The sequence below is a fragment of the Rhea pennata genome, chromosome 16 (assembly GCF_028389875.1).
Source record: "Rhea pennata isolate bPtePen1 chromosome 16, bPtePen1.pri, whole genome shotgun sequence".
In the NCBI taxonomy this organism is placed as follows: domain Eukaryota; kingdom Metazoa; phylum Chordata; class Aves; order Rheiformes; family Rheidae; genus Rhea; species Rhea pennata.
The window spans coordinates 12,331,663-12,352,968 of record NC_084678.1 but is presented as its reverse complement, the minus strand read 5'-3'; the positions used below and the strand labels follow the sequence as shown (position 1 = coordinate 12,352,968).

The following is a 21,306-nucleotide window of genomic DNA, read 5'->3' as shown; positions in this document are numbered from 1 at the left end:
GCCATCACTGGAGGAAGTAAGGGTTTAGTCAGAATAAAATTCACTTTTGGGGACTGAGGTCTGATGCTTTTGAGGCAGCTAGCACCCTGCACTGACGATAGTGTTAGCTGGGTGGGCCCTCCAAGATCATGGCTCTGTTGGCTCTCAGTGATAGTACTGTCGGCTCACAGATCAGCGTTTTATTGAATAAGCATCTCAGCTATCTTGTGCCTGCTGGGTTTGGGCCTGCTGCACAAATCCATCTGGTGTGAAGGAGGAGACCCTCTATTTGCTGTACTCAAAAGTGTGAGGATTGGATCTGACCCTGTGTGAGAAGCCACAGGCGCACACTGAGGTTGCTCAGAGCGCTCTGGAGAGCCCCAAGCTCCTGCACATCATCTGGGCAACAATTCAAAAATGTGGCTGGAACACTTTTGCACCCTTCAAGTCTAAGATCCTCTCATTATAGTCTCAATTTTTAAGGGCCTAACTGATCATAACCTGATATTGCCGTGACAGATTTTCTCAGACCACCCTCTTTTTCCTTAAAAGTATCCAAATATCAGATACTTGGTTCTGTCATATCAGTTTGAGAAAGCACCAAGTCTTTTGTCAACTATTTCACCATTCCTATGTTGAGTTATTTGCAGTCTTTCACCTTGTGTTTTTATTTAATTTTTTGGTGGGGAGCCCATTCATGAGTATGCAGGCTAAAGAGGACCATATAGGCAACTTACATCCATGCAGATGGGTTTCTGACCAGCAAACAGGTCAGCTGATGATCATCTCTCAAGAAGCTGCACAGCTCTCGTTTACTTTGGTCACAGCTTTCTACTGTGTATTTATTGAATGATCTGTCTATTGACTTATGTTGTATTAGTCATTCCAGAAATGACACTGTTTGTGCTAACTTCTGAACATGCAGCCAGAGGTAGGTAGAGGCTTTCCAGGCTATGTGACCTCTCCTAGCAAAATCTGAAAGGCATCTGTTGACCAGCCCTGGTACTGTTTGTTTTGTGAGGAAACCAAGTCTGTAAAAGGGCTTATTAGACGATGTTAGTGATTTTCTTTTTGCTAAACAAATATTTGCAATGTATTTTGGGAGATCAAGCATTCAAAGTGAAAAAGCAGAATACCTGCCAGAGAGGTGGGAAGCATGTAAAGGACACCTTTAATCAGGAGAATGTAGGATGGCCTTAGTAACTTTATCTATGCGGAAAGAAAATACAGGTTCTTTCAGACCCTATTTTCATTGGGCTGTAAGGCTTTAGGCATCTCCACAAATCCAGAAAACTTCCAAAACTATATTTGCTTCAACAGTTTTGTTGGTTTTGCAAAAGCCTACATGGTATGGAATGGAGACAAATCCTACGACTCCAGGAAATGAGCTACCTCCTAATACAGGGCTTTCCTAGGGGGCAGTTCATTTCATAAATGCCTAAAGAAACGAGTAAATCTGAGTTTTGGAGAGCACATGACTAGCTGGATCACTGTTCTCAGCTGGTATTGTAATTCCCAGATCATTCCTTTGACTTGAATAAAAGTTGCAAAGAAAGTTTGTGACTTGAAAGCTATCTTGATTAGCAGTAGCAGGTCAATGCTAGTCAACAGCAAACATCCCGAGTGAATTTCTCTGCACTATAGTATTGACGTGAGGCCCAATTTATATCCATGTAGTTTTATAAACAGTGAGAATACTGGAAATGAGGTCATATTTTATATAAACATTTATTTCGATAGTTTAAAGAACAAGCCATGCAAAACATCTGGAAATCACAGGAACATAAGGCATATATAATAACAATCTTAAATATACATTAGTAATACAAAGTCATCTTTCACTCTGATAAAAGTTACAACCTCATTTTTCTAAGAAATATTTAAGCCATGAAATATGTTTAGATAATACATATATACAACATCTAATTTTCTAACTTGCTTGTAACCGATACTGCTGAAAAAAAAAAAAAAAAAATTAATCTGAGTCTCTAGCAGTTTGTGCAATAGAAATAGTGCCTTCCACTTTGAGGGGTGTATTGTTTTAGAATTGTATATGCAAAACTATGCAAATAATTTAAGCATATTATAGCTGTAGGCAGAATTGTGCATGCAAATGATAAATCAGTTTTTAAGATCATGTGCACGTATGTTCCCATAACTGCTCATTTATTCACCACAACTGTGATGTAGTTATAAATTGTTAGGGCTGGAGTTACTTCTAGGATGCCCCTATAGTTTAACTAAACTAAGACCTACTTTTCAGCATAGCTCCTTGCCCATCAGTGTGCTACTCCCAGTGAATATTTGCTAAAATGTTTGTCCTGGTTTAGTATGTGTGGATTCATAAATAAATGTGTTCTGATTAACTACAACTGTTTTATCCTCTTCTCCAAGGCAAGTACTTCTCCTTCTATTTCATAGGGAAGGTCAGCATTAATCTGCTCCTCAAAGTACTGTTTGATTTCTTCCACCTCCTTTTCCCAGAACTCTTTGGAGACCTCAAATAGTTCAGCCAAGTTGACATCTTCTAAACCCTTCAGGTTCAAAGCAGTGTCAGCAGGGATGTAACCTATGGCAGTTGGCTTGGCAGAGGCTTTTCCTTGAATTCTTTTGAACATCCACTCCAGTACACGGGAATTCTCTCCGTAGCCAGGCCACAGGAATTTCCCTTGGTTGTCTTTCCGAAACCAGTTAACATGGAAGATCTTTGGTAGTTTTGCAGCTGGACGATGTGCCATGCTGAGCCAGTGGGCTAAATACTTGCCAAAGTTATAGCCAAAGAAAGGTCTCATGGCAAACGGATCGTGCATAATGATTTTGCCTGTTCAAAACACAAATGGAGAATAAAAGGTAATCCATGAACTTACTTGTTCTAAAGCACAAGGATTCAGACTCTTCCAGGATGTAGTACCCACATCCCCTAACCACCTTTCTGCAGCTGAACCAATAAATTGAGCTCATATTTGTAATCAGTGGAAATTTAAATTGTTAAAATCTCAGGTCAAGCAGCTTTATATGAAGAACACAAAGACTCAGCTTCCACACACTGCCTATTTATGTTGAGCTCTGGCAGAAGAGAAAGCTTCAGTTTGTTTATCCCAGACTAACAGAAGACTCCATATCAAGCCTTCCAGCACCCCATGCCTGCCCCCTGTTCTGTATGCTCGCCACCTATGGGATTATTTTGCTTAATTTGACTTTTACAGAGCATTTGAGTTTTAATTCCAGTACAAATATTTTCTACTGTGAAAATGCACAGGTTGCAGAATTAGCTGCCAAGACTCAAATGTTAAAGGGTGGGGAGAGGGACTAAAGCAGGCTTTCCAGAGAGGATTCCTTTTAATACAGGAAGGCAGATTAGATTTTTGATTCACCTTTGTGTTCAGCAGCTGCTGTTGCTTCAGATCTCATAGCTGTTCCTATAAATACTCCATGCTGCCAGTTAAAGGCCTCATACACAAGAGGCACACCTGTAAAGAACAAAATCACTTCAGTAATTAAGGGCCAAGATGCCTTTTTACAACAGATCATGCTACCTGAGATACTGCTGCATGCATACTACTGCATAACTTATTGTACTACTTCTTGTTCTTTTATTCACTTGCTTTCTGGCCCTCTTATGACAAAGTTTATAGGAATGTTTTCAAAACTGGCTCCCAATTACCCAACACATCCATGTTTTAGATGCTCAACTGGAGATACCCAGTAGATTTTACTAGAAATCTCCAGTAGATTTTACAAGTAGAATCTGGTCCTGTGCTTGTGGTATTAGACTCAGACCTAGCATACTTCTCTTTGTTTTCCAACTTTGGTTGACCTTTAGCAGACTAATTCATTTCATTTCCTCATCTGTAAATTGTTTATAACTGGTTCATTTCTCTAACCATTTTCTGTCCAAGCTAGTTAGACTGTGAGGAATTTGATGGATATATAGTAATTTGCCACATGTCTAAATACCACCCAGGTTAGTGGGTCCCAATCTCTCTCCAGTCCTCTATTATTATTACCTGTTTTTTGTTAATATGTAACAATTTAGATATCGAAATATCAGTGGCTGTGTGAGTATCAAAGGCTAATAGGTAGAAAAAGCTAGACTATTTTACTACATTTTCATTCACAATAGTAAAACCTGTGTTTACACCCACTTCTGTCTCAATTCTTCTGTGGTAAACACTTCAGCCTCGAAACTTGGCTGCTACGTTTCTTACCAGTAGGTCTGCGGCCTCCAAATATGATGGCTTCGATGGGCACACCTTCTGGTGACTCCCATGCAGGGTCTATGATGGGGCACTGACTGGCTGGGGTGCAAAAACGTGAATTGGGATGAGCACAAGGTTCCCCTGTACAGATTAAAACATAAAGGTCACAATGACAGAATTAACATTAATTCAGCAGAGAGAGGAAAGAGAGACTGTAGAGCGAGCAGGGTTACCATTATCTGGGGTCCAGTCCTTGTTTTTCCATGAAGTCAGTGTTACTCCTGATGGCAATGGTTCATCAATGCCTTCCCAGTAGACACCTCCATCACTGGTTTCAGCTACATTGGTAAATATGGTGTTCTTGAATATGGTTTTAATGGCATTGGGGTTTGTTTTGATTGAAGTTCCAGGGGCAACACCAAAAAAGCCATTTTCTGGATTGATTGCCCTTAAGTCACCTGAAATTTAAATGACAAAATACCAGGAAATGAAACAGTTTTAATTCCCTCCAGAATGAGGTACCATATCTGCTAAAATCAATTGTATTGGACCCTGCAACAATTCAATTTCAGTTACAGACCTTGCTCATCAAATTTCATCCAGGCAATATCATCCCCCACGCACTCAATTTTCCATCCTGGCAGACTTGGGTTCATCATGGCCAAGTTTGTCTTTCCACATGCACTAGGGAATGCTGCAGCAAAATACTTCTTCTCACCCTCTGGATTTGTAATGCCCAGGATCTATTGAAAAACAAGTGCAGCTGTTAAATGTGGTTTGTTTCTTCCTGCATTTTTCTTTCTCAAGATTGTCTTCCAAAAAAAGATAATGATAAAACATTTAATTATGCAAATTTGTTCCTGCAAGAGAAGCACAGTAGTACAGTTTGAATATAATAGTTGACAATCATCAAAAAGTCCACTCTTCTTGCCCTTTGAATATCCATAAGTTCTTACAGTTTTTCTAAATGTCAGGTGTATATATGATTCAAATATTAATTTTTATTTTGCCAATTAATGATATCCAAGTTGCATACAGCTGTGTTTCTCAGCTGAGACAGAAAAGGTAGTATTTTTGACTGCATGACTGGACTGGAGTGAAATTGCTTTATGTATGAATATTTGCACATTTTGTACAATATATAAAAATCATTTTCCAAGATGGTTCTGTTATGTGTTTGAAAATTCTTTAAAGGTAGTAGAATGCTTAAATGATAGCAGAAAGTAAAGGCAGGAAGGGTGAAAAGCAGAATTCATACAGAAAATCTAACTCATTCGTAGGTTTTTGAGTGCATAAGCCTCTCTAAAATATGAAAGATGGCTTTCAAAACTTGCATTGATCCTTTGCAGCAATTAGATTTCTAAGTGCAACACGGATGCTCAGTGACGTTTAGGCTCTGCTCACTACAAGGATCTGTCTACAAGCAACCAGTGTCAGAATCAGTAGTAAATCTTCCTTGATTCCCTATTTTATAGGTACTACTTCAAAATGACTGCTACTCAACTTTTGTAAAAGGTTGCTTATTCCTTTTAAAGCCACTGTGTGATAAATATATATATCGTGTTACAGGACTGCCCATATGAGACTGCAGTTTCATTGATATCAAGATGTGATGTATTTATGTTGAACTAATTTGGGGTTTAATGGCTGTTCAAACATATGATTTAATAGCTCTTACCAGCATGTGCTCAGCTAGCCAGCCCTCTTCCTTGGCGATTCTGCTGGCAATTCTGAGAGCAAAACACTTTTTCCCTAGCAAGGAGTTTCCTCCGTAACCACTGCCAAATGAAATGATCTCTCTGCGATCTGGGAGATGAGCAATCAGTGTTAACTCTGGATTGCATGGCCAGTTGTTGATTAGCGGTTCTGCAAAACAGAATGTTGTACTCATGAATACAGCTATTTCCGTGCTGGATAAGACTGTGTTGTTTCATCGGCATCAAGCCTCTGACAGCAGCCTGTACCAGATGCTTTCAAGGAAACTCCTTGGTAAGTACTAAGGAGGATAATCTCCTTTCCATGCAACTCTTACTAAGCTTTGATTCCTTTAATTGAGATTTAAACCTCGTGTTGTTACACAAAACACTCTGGTTTTCTATAGTGAGTTTCCCACGTGCTGAGAACACATGGTCAGTTCCAAAATGTATGCCTGAGTATTTCCAGAGGTGACAGTTTCTAATCTTACTTACCTTTTAGTGGTAGAGGGCATCCAACTGAGTGAAGGCATTTTACAAACTCCCCATTTTCCAAAGCTTTCAAAGGAGCTGTTCCCATTCGTGTCATGATCCTCATGCTGGCCACTACATATGGTGAATCTGTCAGTTCAATCCCAATCTTGGACAAAGGAGACCCAATAGGCCCCATGCTGAAGGGGATGACATACATCGTACGCCCTGTTAAACAGGAAAGAGACTGTGATCTTGCAAACAGCACAAAAAGGAACTTTTGAAATAATATTTATTAATATGGACGTAGTTTCTCACTTCTTTACAAGCTGTTTGTCTTGTGGTCATTTCTGATGATATTTAGAGATCTGTAACTTTCTGTTTGTCTAATTGTGGAGCAGTAAATTTTATCTTAAATGATGAAAGCAGCTGTTCAGACAAGTTGTCTAGCCAGTAGTAAAGGTGGGTGGAGGCCAAATGCTCTGTTGGTGTAAAATTCAGGATCTTTCACTACAGAAATTTGTGCTGGGGGCAGGGGTCTTCCATTCTTACTTCAGTTTCTTCTCTGCTGCTCAGTTGCTTTGTGACTTCTTGAAAAGTCACTCAAGCTTTCCTGCCTTGCTTTGCCCCTCTTTATGAAAAGATTTTTCTCTTTTTCTTTTTTCTTTTCTTTTCTTTTCTTTTCTTTTCTTTTCTTTTCTTTTCTTTTTTTTTTTTTTTTTTTTAACTAGAGAGAGACTGAGGACTATGTGTGTGCAGACTTTTGGATCTGTTGTAAAGATCCAGATGAAACCTGAAAGATGACTAATGTCAGGGGTATCCACCTAAACCTTTAGCTAAAATGTTTTTAATTAAAGATTACAATAATTATTAGTAGTGTTTCTGTAACTCTAAAAGTGCAGTGTCAGCTTTTCTTTTCTCACCCACCTTGCATGCAGCCTGGAAATCTGATACTGAAAGCTTTCTCAAAATCTTCTTCTGACATCCAGCGGCCCAGCTGGCTAGTTCCAGTTTTAGGGATTGGAATGGTATCTCTCTGTTCTTGAGTGATAATGACAGTTTTGCTCTCAATTCTTGCCACATCCCTTGGATCAGTGAGAGCCAACCAGCTGCATTTCAACCAAAATGATGAAATTAGGCTTTGATCATTTAAAAAAAACAATATAACCTTTTTAACACTTCTGTAAGACCCATTTAGCACAAAAGGGCAAAATGTTTTGTAAAGGTAAATCAATACATCTGAGACAACCTCAGAAGTTAGTCAAATACATTCTCTCATACAAAGTATCTCAGGACATTGTAGAATGAATAACAAATTATATGGCTTGGGAAATTCTTATTACTCCTTAATACTCCTCTGTCTCTTACATCAGCTTTATTCCCTGTTGCTAGCTTGCAGGCAAAAGTTAATCTCATTCTCATCAGTACAGATAAGTAAAAATAGTTTTACATAAGGACCACAAAGTGACGCCTTGAGCAAAATGGATTCCAAGCAAGTACTTTAAATGTTGGTATATAGGTCTGTGGGACCAGAATCCAGCCTAGTGGATTGGCATTGTCTTTTAAGTTGAAGGCATCGCAAAAGAAACACTCAGTATCATAAAAAGTAAAGCTGGATTATTAGACAGGATTATTTTTTCCTCTTTCAAAGAATTTGTCATTTATTTACAATGAAGAGGATTACTTTACCATTTTCACCTCTGTGCATAGAAATTTTCTATGAGGATAAAAATGTTCTAGTTGGGCTGTCATAACCATCATCACTACAGCTAAGCATATAATTAACAATGAATAATTTATCTGGTGAATTTTGCCCTTTTCTCTCCCAAATAGTCTGCAAACAGATTGCCAAATTCTTGCACTTTGGAGTTATTCAAAAGTCTTTGCAGATTTCTTCCATGAAGATTTCTTGGTCCAGCACGTAATTCCCAAGCATGTACTTGTTAATATTCTCCTTTCATGTTGGGTTAGTTGGGAAAGATGAGGGAATATTTGAAAAAAGTATTTGCTGAATACATTACAGTCAAAGCTCATCGGCACAATATGAATAATGCCTGTGCTGAATAATATTTGAACACCCACAGAGCTATCTGAATGCTGCAGAAAAGTATTTGATGAATAAATTAATTGACTGAAATAGTAGAATTCTTAAGATGTATTTGCTAAAAAATGTTTAACTATTGCTAATGATTAGTTACATAAGTCTCATGATATTGTTTCAGTTTCCCAGTTTATATAACTAATCAATAGAGACAATGTACAGTTGGTAGTCAAATTGATTAATAAAGTTTTAGTTAATTTTGAGAGAAAAAAAAAATGTTCTTCCTGATTATTTAACCTATGTAAGCTACAGTTCTAAAATGCTCATGAAAAGTAAATATTAAAGGGTTTTGAACACTTTTAAATGCAAACAGATAGAAAATGCTTATCACTATTCTGAACTCCTACCTTTTTTTATGACACTCACCAGTTCTCGTACTTGCTCAGCTTCTTGATCATGCCTTGCTCTACCATGATGTCCAGAATTTTTTGGTTTTCTTCTTCTGAACCATCACAAATATGAATGCTTTCAGGCTGGCACAGCTTGGCATTACTTTCAATGAACTCTCTCACTTCTGGAGGCAGGCTCTGCAAATCCCCCTGGATAACCTTGGGGATGATGTTTAGGTTGGTCTTCAACTGTGGGGGCATTTCTGTAGCCTGCAGTAGATCTGGATGATGAGTCTGAAATACTGATCACAAGCTAAAATCAAATGTTGTCTGTTAGCACATTATGTCATTCTAACTGGTATAAATGTGTTTTCCTACAATGCATGATAGAAAGACAGAATTGGTTGCAGATTTGATTGTGTACTTCTACTACTAAATCAGTATAAAGAACTCAGATCACTGGTAATTTAAAGATGGAAAAAATATATAGACACAATTCTACTTACTTTCTTTAAAAGAGCTCAGAGAGGATTTTGCTGTCCCTTTCAGTTGATCCAATTTCTCTTGCTTTGGAATGCTCTTGTGATCATGGGTTTCCAAGGAGGCATTCTGCTTTCTTAAATAGTCTTTGTGGAGGTGCCCAGCCCACTAGGTGAGGTGAGGGAGGCTTGTCCTTGACGTCACCGCTGAATGTGCCTTGGGACACTGCCACTGACACATTGTCATCATGAGGAGTTGTCAACAAAACAGCCCTGAAGAGGTAATCATTTAACAGGTTTGATTAATGAATGCTGAAAGCAATGATTCTCTGGGTTTGCTGTTTGAAGCAGTTAGAAAATTTACCCAATTTGTCCAAACTTTGATCTAGTTTGTCTTTGAAACCCGAAGTGTCACAACTTCTTCATGTGTGGGAAAAGTTGAGTACAAAGAGTATCTGGAACGAGGAACAGAGGGTCAGCCAGGCAAGGCACAGTTGGTGAGTTTTGTAAGCAGCCACTTGCTAGTTGGCTGTGAAGTGGAGGCTTGTCCAAGGTGTGCTAACTTACCTTGGGAATGTTGCCTGATCTAGGGATAAAGTTCAGCACTCACCAGTGATAGACTTGATACTCACTACATATGCCTATGGCCTTATTGCTGTCCATGCAATTCTAAAAATACAAGCAATGCAAATCTCTATATTGGGTTTCCTATAGTGCTGGCGAGAAAAAGCTTTTGATTATGGCTCACTTCAGGCTCTTGCAAACTGAACAGTTATTTTCCATCACTACAAGTGCAGAGAAGAGGCAGGTCAGCAATTTTTTTAGTGATCAAACCCCTTCTTATGATCTTATTTGTTAATTTACTGGGGCCTTATGGGGACCATAAAATATTAACCCATCTTTAAATTAGTACCCAAAGACAAGGCACAAAATAGCTCAGGAATGTGACTGCATACTTGCTTCATGTGTAGGTATGAAGTATACTATATATACATGTACATATACATATTTACATACATGCCTTACTATGATTGTATAGATACCAGCAGACAAAGAAAACTGAAGAAATAAAACCTACTGCCATTTCACGCTGTTCCACACCAGTCCCCGTGAAGTGTCTGGGGACTGCTGACGGGGTTTCTGCTGCAGGTGTAATACCTCGTTCACAGCAGTCACAGAACGGCATCTGGTAATCTGACTTAAGCTTGAGGGCTGCCTTTAAATCAACAAAATTGATGCAAGTGTACTGCATAAAGGATGTTCACAACCTGCCCACCCAGGCTCGTGCCAGTCAGTAATACTTTTCTAAAAGGCTTTCCTTGATGCAGACAGCACTGGCTTGCAAGCCCCAAACGGCCGGGCTCGGCTGAGTAGCACGGAGCAGGACTCCTGCCGGCCCGACAGCTTTTGTGTGTGAAACATCACAAAGTTGCAGGCTCTCAAAGTGAAGTGGCTGGTGACCGCAGGAACGCTTCCCCTGGGACTGAGTCCTCCTATCTTTCCTGCAAAGCTTTTTATTATGTTTTGTAAAAGCAAAGGGAAGAAAATAGTGAAGTAACAGGGGCTGTCCTTGATGCACAGCAAGGCCAAACATTCCTGAAAAGGAAAACAAAAATCTGGTAGGATAAGAGGTGCTAAAGATTGCTCCAGAAGGGGCTTGGCAGCAAGGAAAGGTAAAATCAAAGACAGCTTAATGATGACAGCAGTGCTGTTTGTGTTTTGGGTCTGTGTACCATCTCAAAAGCAGAGCTGATCAGAAATACTTTGGCCATCCTTTTTCTTATTAAAGTATATTATTAAATACGTCATTAAAAATAAAAGCTTCAACAATACTAAGCATACTAGTATTTCAGTGAAGTGCAAAATACTCAAGAGTCCTTGGAGATGGCCAAATAAGTCATTATACACATAAATAACAACGTGAGAGTAAAACAGCAGTACTTAAGTTTGTAGAAAGAAACACAGTTGGCTTAACAATGATCTCATTGCAGCTTGAGAAAAGCCCAAATGAAAGCTTAAACTTGACAGTGTAACAGAGTGGGATTAGTCCTAGTGTCTCTTCAGTTTTGAGTGGAGGAAAAAAAATCCTCAAACCCAGAGCATTAGTTTCTGCCAATTAAATTATAGTCAGGCAGGTGTTGTGCAAATTTTTTCACACTGCAATCCTAACCTCCCACAATCTTGCTATAGAAACTGTGGGCTTCTCTTGAGAAGACACTAAATATGCCAAATTGGTGGCACTGTGTTATGAACATATGTCCATTAAAAATCACATTAAGGATTCCAAATGTTTTTCATTTGTGATGGCAGCAGGGCTTGAGTGCAGATGTCCACTGGGAATTCTAGACACTTAAGCATCAAATTACTTGTATTTAGGTAACACCTCTCATCAGAGGATCTCAAAGTATATCACAAACACTGCGAGCCTCAAGCCCCTATATAAAACATGCATACTACTTTGTACCGTGGTACAGTGGAGTAACTGGAGCATATATAAATCGGGGCCAAGATTTTTCCAAGAACCTTCTCATTTTGGAGACTGAACTTTTAGATACCTGGCATGTGGTGTTGAATGTTCAACCTGAAGATATTTTGAATTCTCATAACTCCCACTGCATGCAAGTAGCATCTCCAGTAGTTTGGCTGAAGTGGTTTTGAGGTGCTCACCCAGCATTGGTGTGTGCTACTGTTTGCTATATATACTCCTGTTTTTTTGGATTCAGTAAGCTGAGAAGTTTCACTAGCGAGAAATATGAGAGGTGGGGAGATGTAATGGCTTTTTTCAAAAAAAGTGTCTGTAACGTAAAGTTTATTTTCCATTTAAATGACAAATCTTTTTTTTTTTTTTTTTTTTTTAATTAGTAGTAGCTGTATTATAACACCTCTCATCTATTAGCTGGTACAACTCCTTTGATTTAAACTTTTCTTGGCACTTTTCCTCTGTACTTTTTTGACGCTTGAATGTGATACTCATCAGGTGTCTTCTTGGAAGTTGTCAAATTATTTAAATGAGAGTGACCCTGACATTTCTAGATGATTATGTTCAGTAAGTACCTTGAAAGGAGTGTTTTTAGGATGTTTGCTTTGATGGACAGCAGGCTGTTCAAAATAAAGGTTTTGAGTACTTCAATTCAGACTGACCTACTAGAACTCAGAGCAGTAAATGTAAAGGTTCTTCAGATGCTCAGTGTGTCACAAAAAAGTTTTCGACCTCATCACCACAGAGAAGTGCAATAAAGCACTCGATGAGATATGAAAGTTGTTAATGGCATATAATAGAAACACTATCCCCCTCCCATTTCTAATCATCCTAGATACTGTCACTTCACAAAAAAGTTTGTGACAGTGTTGTTTTGTTATAAAATTATAGATTTTTTTTAAAGATTCTCTAGGCTGTGCCGCTAACTCAAGAACATTTTCTTGTTTTTTTCTATGATGCTGTGCTCAGTCGATATTGAACATAGTTCAACTGTCATTGTATTAGTTGCTGCACAAACCCGGATCCAAGGGCAGTTCTTGCCCAGCTAAATGGATAGCTTATAGAGACAACATCAGGGAATATTCCCTGAATTTTACCAAAGAAAACCTGAACTACACACATTGCCTACAATTGCAAAAGAATCTGCAACAGAGCCAATGTTTATTCCAACCCCCCACATGCCTGTCTGATATTTCCATCTCACAACCACACTTCTTATGGGTGGTTCTTCAGCACCTGATATAGTTGCATTAGATTTGGTGGAGGATCTGGCCATAGGTGCTGCATATTCCTTTCCTTGTGGGTTGTGCTGTATAAATGGTGAAACTGGGCCTCAGGGATCAGCAAGGACAGAGAGCAGCATATTGTGAGTGCAGCGCTTCTCGCCTTACCTCCCTGTCTCCAATCAAAACTGATATACTGTTATTTGTCTCTAGGCTGCTTGCAAGATTATCTTAACACGTTGGTGGATCCCTATGGCAGTGTAACATTTTTGTCCGATTCCAAAGTTAGATAGCTTGTTCTGGTCGCAGAGAAGCGGGAAGGGATAAGCCTGGCTATTTTTTCCCCTGATTACGTGCCACTTTCACTAGCCAGTCCAACTTTTCATCTTGACAACAGACATGAAAATTTCTCAGAAGTAATGGAAGTAAATCGCTATGCATTAGAACATGCTCCTGTCTTCATGAACCTTGGATGCTTAGTATCACCTCGAGGGCTCAACCCTGAGCTGTGCTTTAGGGGAAGTCCTTGTTGTGCCACAGTACCTGATGCCAAGACCGACATTATGCACAGGCAGATGGCTTTCTTGCTCGTCGTTCCTCTGCTTTGGCAAGATAACTATGTATTCTGGAACTTCTTCTTGCAGACTGACTTTTACAGGCTCTGAGATATGGTTATAGTCACCCAGAGAAGGTGAAGGTTTTCTCTTTTCTGTTTTCTAAGGAACAAAAGCTGGAGCCCTAGATAGGGTGGTATTGTGGCTCATACACTGACTATCTGTAAAGGATACTGTGGTTGTAATTCCACTTTTCCACTGGCTTCAATTTAATTGTCACACTGGCAACTCCTCTCTGCAACACAAGTGAGCCCATTTCCAGGCTATGGTCCAGTTCTGAGACAGGAAATCCTTCCAGCAGCTTGAGAGGTTACAGATGTCTAACCTCGCACCCTGATTTTACAGCTCGATCTCATGTGGGAGACAGCACTGCATGCTCAGAGAATTCACAGAGCAGGAAAGTGGGGCAAGTGGTCCTCATTAATGATGCTGGTTTGTGTAGTGGCTCTGAGCAGCACGTTACTCACTGTTCATCCTTCTTCACCAACTAGTTCTGGAGATGGGGTAGATTCACATAATTTTAATGCTCATGAGTAGTTAACTTTGGAACATCTTCTCCATCTATGACTCTAATCTGAGGACTCTTCTTTCTCAAGTAACACTCGTAGCAGGCATCCTTGTGAATATTTGGGTAATTGGTTCTGTAGCCACTGCTATCTGAAGAGCGGACATATACAAGTAATCCTCCGAAGTGTGAGTTCCGGAGGTCTCCTAATCTACTGTGGAGGATCTGACAGGCCCATGGAGAGTTTCAGCCCACGAAGAGTTTGACTAGCTTTGTCCTAGCTAGGTTGATAAGAACATAACTACGATTTTTGCGTGGTTAATATATTTTTTTGGCTGGATGCACAGCAGAACCACAGCCAGGAGAGAAGGGGACAAACTGTACTAAACAGAGTGGAAAACAGTCAGCATAAGGTTGTGTGTTTCCCTTCACCTATGCAGCATCTGCTCTGTTCAGTCACACAAAGCCCAGATGGCACTGAGAATCAGCTTTGCAAATAAAAATGGGTAACCCTTGCCAGAGCAAAATCTGTTTACCATGTAGCTGTATGTTCGCAGCTGTCAAGGACTCCCTGCTTCCTACCTGTAGAGGAGATAAATGACAAATATCTTTGTAACAAACCCACACAGTTTTAAGCAGCAGGAGGCTATGTTTCAACCTTTTGTTCTCTAGCAGTTTTCTGGCTTCCTGCTGATTACTGGGGTTGTGCTAACTGTGCCCCTTGACAAAAATTTCACCTGCTCAGGCCCTGTGGATTAGTTTACTTTTTCTGAGATGAGATAACCTTGATTCCTCCTGCTCCTTCCCATTTTGTGCTGTTCCCTGTTTCTCTCTGTGTTCCTTGCTTGTTAGTAGCACTCTGTTCAGGAACGCCTCTGTGTCACACAGCTCCATCTACCTGAGTGGCAGCATGCTTTTTTCATTTCTTTAAATACTCCCATTCACCTTTTATCTCTCCTGTCATTTTCATCCCTCATCACATGCAATCTGACCCAATGGACACCCGTTTCTATACCTTTTTCACCACCCCAGTTCTCTAAATAGGCTCTGGACAGTGACCATGGGTACAGACAGAGGTCTAGATTCTGTTATGGGTTGCCCGCTATGGGTTTCCTCTTTGACACTGCATCCCCAAACTTTTATTTTCTCTACAGGAAAGGGACTGGGAAGTGATAATGCCACTTTCATTCTTCTGCATTCTTCCTACTTTGACAGTTCCTGTCCTGAGGCATTTAAAACCTAATTAGATAAGATCATTATCTCTTATCATATTTATGTTCTGGGCCACAGGTAGTAGTCTTTGCTAGATCCTCTTTAAATTATTGTAATGCAAATAACATGTTCTTACTTGAAAGGAAATATATTTACTACAACCTGTTTTCTGCTTTGCCAGCAGCACAAAAGCACCAACCTGGGCTGAACTGTGTTTTCTGTTTCAAACAAGATTTGTTCTATATTTTTCTCAGGAAAATAGCTTTGATGAATATTTCAAGTGTTTTGTAACACTGAAACAACAAAAGGATAGAGAAGCTGATTATGCAGGAATAAGTCAAGTTACAGCTAAAGGTCAGAAGGCAAACGAGCCTATGTCAAGCACTACATACCTTTTGGTTCTTGAACCTGACTGCTGCAGGAAAATCAATATTACAAAAACCTCTGTAATAGAGCACATATTTACTGCTAAATCCTGATGTAAGTTTTAATAGGTCAGGTGAAATCCTATACACTGTACATTAATTGTTTAGCACATTTCCGATAGGAGGAAGGCAACACAGATGGACCACAATGGGATGTTTCTTTCAACATAAAATCATCTTTGATGGCCAGTGTAAACAGGTCCTATCAGAGAAATGTCATGAATATGATTAGTGCTATGAATGACAGACTCAGTAAAGAAGCCAGCATCAAATAGGCTCTGGAGATCATAGTCTTTTCTCATCCTTTTAGGTTAGCATAAAGATAGAAGTCTGACTCTGCTGTACTTGTTTCTGTTGATTGACTACCTGCATCTGTGTCCAGACTTACTAGTTCAGGCTGATTCATAAGCATATGAATACTGTTTACTTAAAGAGAAACCTCTTACACATGAGCTTAAACTGATACGTACAACTGAATAGCAACTGACTTGCATACTGCAAATAGAAGAAAGTAACCACTTCCTAGCCTTCAACAGCTTACAAATTTGCATTGCAATAGCACTAAGGCAGTACCTCTTTTTATTGGGTGAAAACATACAATACTCTCTGCCCAGGAGATCTTACTGTTTAAAAAGCACAAAAGAAGGCTATGAAAGACAGAATAAGAGATTGTAAGTTAATAGTGAGACAGGTCTGAACAGAGTAATAACCACTATTCAGAATACACCAGCCACTTAGCTGTTTTCATTTACTTCCTAGGCACTTCCTCATTGCAGCGTTTAGAAAGATTATAAAGAGGACGACAATAAAGCTCATTTTGTTTGTTCTTATAGAAGCACAGAAATACAGTATAGGAGACACAGTTATACATCTTTTGTGTATGTTCCTCATGCCTGATGGAAAGGCATGAGGCTATTTGTTTTTGTTCCTTATAAACGATGATTTGTCACCAGAGCAGGGAGGAAGATTCTGAGATATCTCTGCTGATAGATATCAAGGCATAAGTCACCTGCTGTCAGTGAAGTCATGCTCGTATGCGTTTCTTTAAATATGTCCTTAAAAATTTTGTAGCCCATTCTAGATTTCTTTGCATTTTAATATCAGGAAGCTTGATTCAGGTGCTCCAGAAACTTCAGTACTTGTGCAGGTTTGTGATCTAAGCTGGAAAAGCTTGCATGGAAAGCCATTGCTCTTCCGAACCCACTAACCAACTTACTGCTGATTTTGCAAGGTTTAATGTGCATGCTACGTAACTATGTGGAAGCAGAATTTGCACTCCTTTGGGTTGTACATCTCATTCATTTATTAGGACAATGATTTAATAGTTTCATTCTCTGGTGATCCTATTAACTTCCAAGCACTGATGACTGTTTAGTTGTGCACAAAGAGCTGTTCTCAGAACTGTTTTCCTGATTAAAGATTAACAATGCGATAAAAGCAAGGAAACATGCGCATCCTTGAATTTTGTTACTTACATCAGTTGGGTTAAACCTTTACTATCTTTTCTCACTGTGTATCTTCACTTTGTGTTTGGCAATCAAATTCTGCACAGCCCTAGCACGTTTCCTCCAGTTTAGTCAAAACAAGAGGAAAACTTTCTGCCTTTTAAACTTTTAACTCTCTGACCCTTGCACAAACAGCAGCAAAAACCTTTACCGACTAACTAAAGGGAGTTGTCTTTAAAACTTTCTTTGCTATCTCCTGGATTAAAGAGTATTCTGTAAAAGCAGTGGAAGTCACGGAGGTGTGGCTAAGTGTGTAACGATGTTATTGTCTTTTGAAATAGAAAAAGTAATATGCTTCTCAGCTAAACACCCTTCTTCCAAGCAGACCCAGGCGCACAGGTCTGTGGTCTGCCATAAGCAACCAATTGTGCGTTACTGGATTGTGGAACTGTTTCTATGTCTTGACGTCAGATGAAAAGATTAATAGATAAACTGCAATTATGGTTAATGTTTTTTTAGACAACTTCCATGACTTGTGTCCAAGCAATCAGCCCTGGTATTTTCAGCTCCAACAAGCTTATGTTAAATACTTCCCATTTCATACATGCAACATCTCTATATTATTATGCTCTGTTTTTGTCATGCTATATAATTATAATCATTAACAGTATGGGACAGTACTTTTAAAGTACAGGCAAGACTTAAAAGCATAAGTCCTTTAACTTAATAGAACTGCTATGGTTTTTCTACGAGACCCACTTGTATTTAAAGAGATGACTCCCTTCTCTTAGAGCCAAGATGAACACTGCAGCAAAGAGAGTAAAGCAAGGCTTTCTCTGCACCGTAGGCACAGCCCTCGGCAAGCTGACTGCATGGGAATGGCACAGGCCAAGCAAGCGCTGTGCCACAGTGTGAGCTCTGCATCTGTCCTCATCTGTGCACCAAGAAAGCCATGTGGTCATTTATTGCTGGGCTAGTCACTTGTCAAGTCAATGCCCTCCAAGAGGACATCTATCTGTTTTTGCTTTGCTGTGCTCCCACCTCTCCCTTGCTTTGAAGAATAAGTAAAGAAACAAGTAGAACTGTGTGTTCTGAAGTTCCTGGGTCTGAGGCCTAACTCGCTTTTATATGGCTGTAGAGATGGGAACGGAGCCTTATGCCTATTTGTGTGAATCCAGGTCAAATCTAAATACTAAATGAATCTGCTGAAATAAACTGCAACTCACATCTCAGGGCATGCCTGGGGGGGGAGGGGGGAAGGAGGATTTTTTTATAATAGTCTTCTTTCCAAATGATCAGTATCTGTTCTGAAATGCAGAATGTATAATTTCTCCAGAGAATCAAGTTAATTCTGAATCTGCAACTTTCTGTTTCCTAGAACAGCATCCAAAAGAATATAATCCATTTTTTTTCATTTTGCTCATTAGCTGACAGGCTTTCATTTTTTAATTAAGGTTTCTGGTGATCTCTGAAGAAGTGCTTCATCAGTGTGAAAAGCAAGTGCTAAAGGAACAACAAGCTAACGATAACACCAGAAAGTGCAGTGGAAAGATTTAAAGCATTTAGTGACTACAGCTTCATAACTGAACAGTATTTAAAGGAGACATAGGAATTATAATGCTGTACTCAGTTCCTGTGAAATAGGTGATGGTGTGGAGAAGGTTATTTACTGCTGTCAGTATTAAGACAGGCACTATCTCGCTGCAAAACAGGTGAAGAAGGTAGCAACTGTCCCTAGTGTAAGAGAAAAAGTAAAGGAGTGTATGTTCTTAGATCAGTGTTAAGGCATATAGATACCACTATGATGGGTGTAGTGTGAATACAACATACACTTGGAAACGAAAGTGAGACATTGGAGGAAAGTGATAATGGAAAACTTTCCAGGTGCCAGGTGGACCAGGATATTAAAGCTGTCAAAATAAGTCACAACAAAAAGGCTGAGCTTTCTAATAGACTAACAGGAGTCATGTACTGGATGAAAATGGAGTTTCAACTACAAGAGGGAATATCATAAATGGGACATTATGAGCATGTAAGGTTAAACTGGGGCTTGCTTTTTCACTTTGTTCTTTTTTTTTCCCTTTCTTTCTATTACATGAATTGATCCTATGCTGCAACAGTCCTGATCTACTCTGAGTTTTGCAGACAGGTCAAAAATCTGCAAATAAATCACACTATTATTGCTTCACATATTTATCTATTCTGGGCCTAATTCCAAACCCATTTAAATTGATGGCAGATCTTCTATTTGCATCAAGGGACTATACCTTCAGACCCATGACAGGAAGATGGAGGTGCAAAATACACACAATAATGGCTGCTTATACTGCCTCTGCAGTCATCTGAAGTGACTTTCTAAAACACAGGAAGGGAATAAAACTGAAGACTTTGAATTAACCTCAAGGTCAAAGATGCTTTCTTATATGGTGATAGACCTTTTATAAAAAATCAACTGCATCTAACAAGCATTAAATATCTTAAATGTGTAAAAGGAACTCTATTCAGATTTAAGAGTGAGAATCTGAAGAAATAATCCAATATTTTACTCATGTCAAAAATAGTTGAGCTGCTTACACACAGGGGAAAAACATAGATCAGATACAAGTCTCCTCTGATTCCCTAGCGCAGCCAAGAGTAGAATTTAGTCTGCTGATTTAGGATTTTAGTTGTCCATGTATTCACCTTCATGCACTGGTAGATTCTTATCAGCAGTTTATCTGCAGCTTTGTTTTTTATGTAACCTTTTTTAGCACAAGAAGATGGGAATCAGTGAAATTCTCCATTAGAAAATACTCCTAATAAACAGTAATTAATACTGAATCTGTTTACCCCCACAAAATATAATTATGATGAAAAAAAAGGTTCTCTGTTTTTTCATGGTATAAAGGCACACTTTTGACTTGTTAGAAAGGAGTGGACCCTTCAGAGGAGCAGGTAAAAGCCTGAATGCAGTTAGAGATAGATGATGCACAGACAGCACTGGTTACTGTAGAGACTGTATACACAACAGACCATAACGGCCATTATGGAGCCATTAACCTCTGTTGTGTCAAAACATAATTAGAGAATGGTAGAATTTCTAGACTTCTGATCCAAGTGGTTCCTTTAAATCTGAGAAAAATGAACTGAAGTGCTGTTCTGTGTTTGAGTTATAAATCCTTGAAAATATAAGTTTATAATGGAAATAATGACACAACTTTAGAGCTACATGAGCGGTGCTAGTATTAATAATGCAGATGTACAAGGCAGGACAGCACTTGGATGCTGATGACTGTTCAAGTGTACCAAAACTCATTAAAATGACCAAAAGGACGATATATTAACAACTTTTTTCCTCAGTGCCCTTGAATCATAATTGGGTAGTATACAGTAGCAACTTGGAGAGATTCAGAAATATGTTAAGAAGTATAATTTCTGACTAAAGTCATCAGCAGCATAATTATACGAAAGCATTTTGTATTCTGTACCTTATTCTTTGTGGTTTTGAGAGTCCACGGATTCTGTAGATTGTAAACGACATGGCGTCTGACTAAAATATTGGCCCCAAGTTGTTGGAATAGATAAGTCTCCCTTAAATAATTGCTTTGAATTTGTGTTGATTCCAAGTAACTTGATAGTTACGAATAACCTGCATTTATTAAATATAAAAGACAACAATATATTATTCTTGCCTCCTGCACACTTGCGGATAGGAGCAGTTGTTGTCAAGGGTGTTTATGGGAGTTACAGAACTTGTTCTCTCTGAATATAAAGCTCAGGAAAGTCAATGACCTAAAATCAGGCTCATCATGAGATTTGTTCTTCAAGATGTGCAGGTTTTAATTTTTCATTCTACGGCTCGTTACGGCACCCCCACCCCGATATGACTCGAGTACTTCTCATTGCTAGATCTTCCGCAGCAATTAGAATCGCTGCCTTTTCCGGTCACGTTGTATAGCACCTACCCTCTTGGGCGCCCAAAGCGTAGAAGTACCATCTCTGCCAAATTCTGGGGAAAATGCCATGCATGGACACCCAGCGGTGCAAACGGCGTTCAGAAATACGCAGTTCACGCAGCGTAACGTTGGCTTTGTAGGACACCACCTCGCCTGACGGAACAGCCCCGTGGAGCAGACCCGAAACACTTGCTGCCGTTTTGTACTACGGGCATT

General features: G+C 39.3%; 1 protein-coding gene across 1 annotated transcript; it reads right to left on the bottom strand.

Annotated features, from left to right (window-relative positions):
• Positions 1-2,345: 2,345 nt before the first annotated feature.
• On the bottom strand, positions 2,346-9,049 carry PCK1 (phosphoenolpyruvate carboxykinase 1). The gene is made up of 9 exons (XM_062589292.1): positions 8,811-9,049; positions 7,271-7,452; positions 6,368-6,571; positions 5,857-6,044; positions 4,759-4,921; positions 4,412-4,636; positions 4,188-4,319; positions 3,354-3,449; positions 2,346-2,800 (listed from the first exon to the last, which is right to left on the bottom strand). The coding sequence occupies exons 1-9, from the start codon at positions 9,032-9,034 to the stop codon at positions 2,346-2,348; spliced, it is 1,869 nt and encodes a 622-aa protein (XP_062445276.1). The 5' UTR covers positions 9,035-9,049.
• Between the last annotated feature and the right edge of the window lie 12,257 nt (positions 9,050-21,306).

What these genes read in the sequence shown, in the direction of transcription:
- PCK1 (XM_062589292.1), bottom strand. Translation starts at nt 9,034, where the DNA reads ATGCCCCCACAGTTGAAGACCAACCTAAACATCATCCCCAAGGTTATC. An exon ending in GGACTGGACCCCAGATAATG is followed by an intron (nt 4,320 to 4,411) that starts GTAACCCTGCTC and finishes TAATCTGTACAG; the next exon opens with GGGAACCTTGTGCTCATCCC. An exon ending in AGCAGCTGCTGAACACAAAG is followed by an intron (nt 2,801 to 3,353) that starts GTGAATCAAAAA and finishes TGTTTTGAACAG; the next exon opens with GCAAAATCATTATGCACGAT.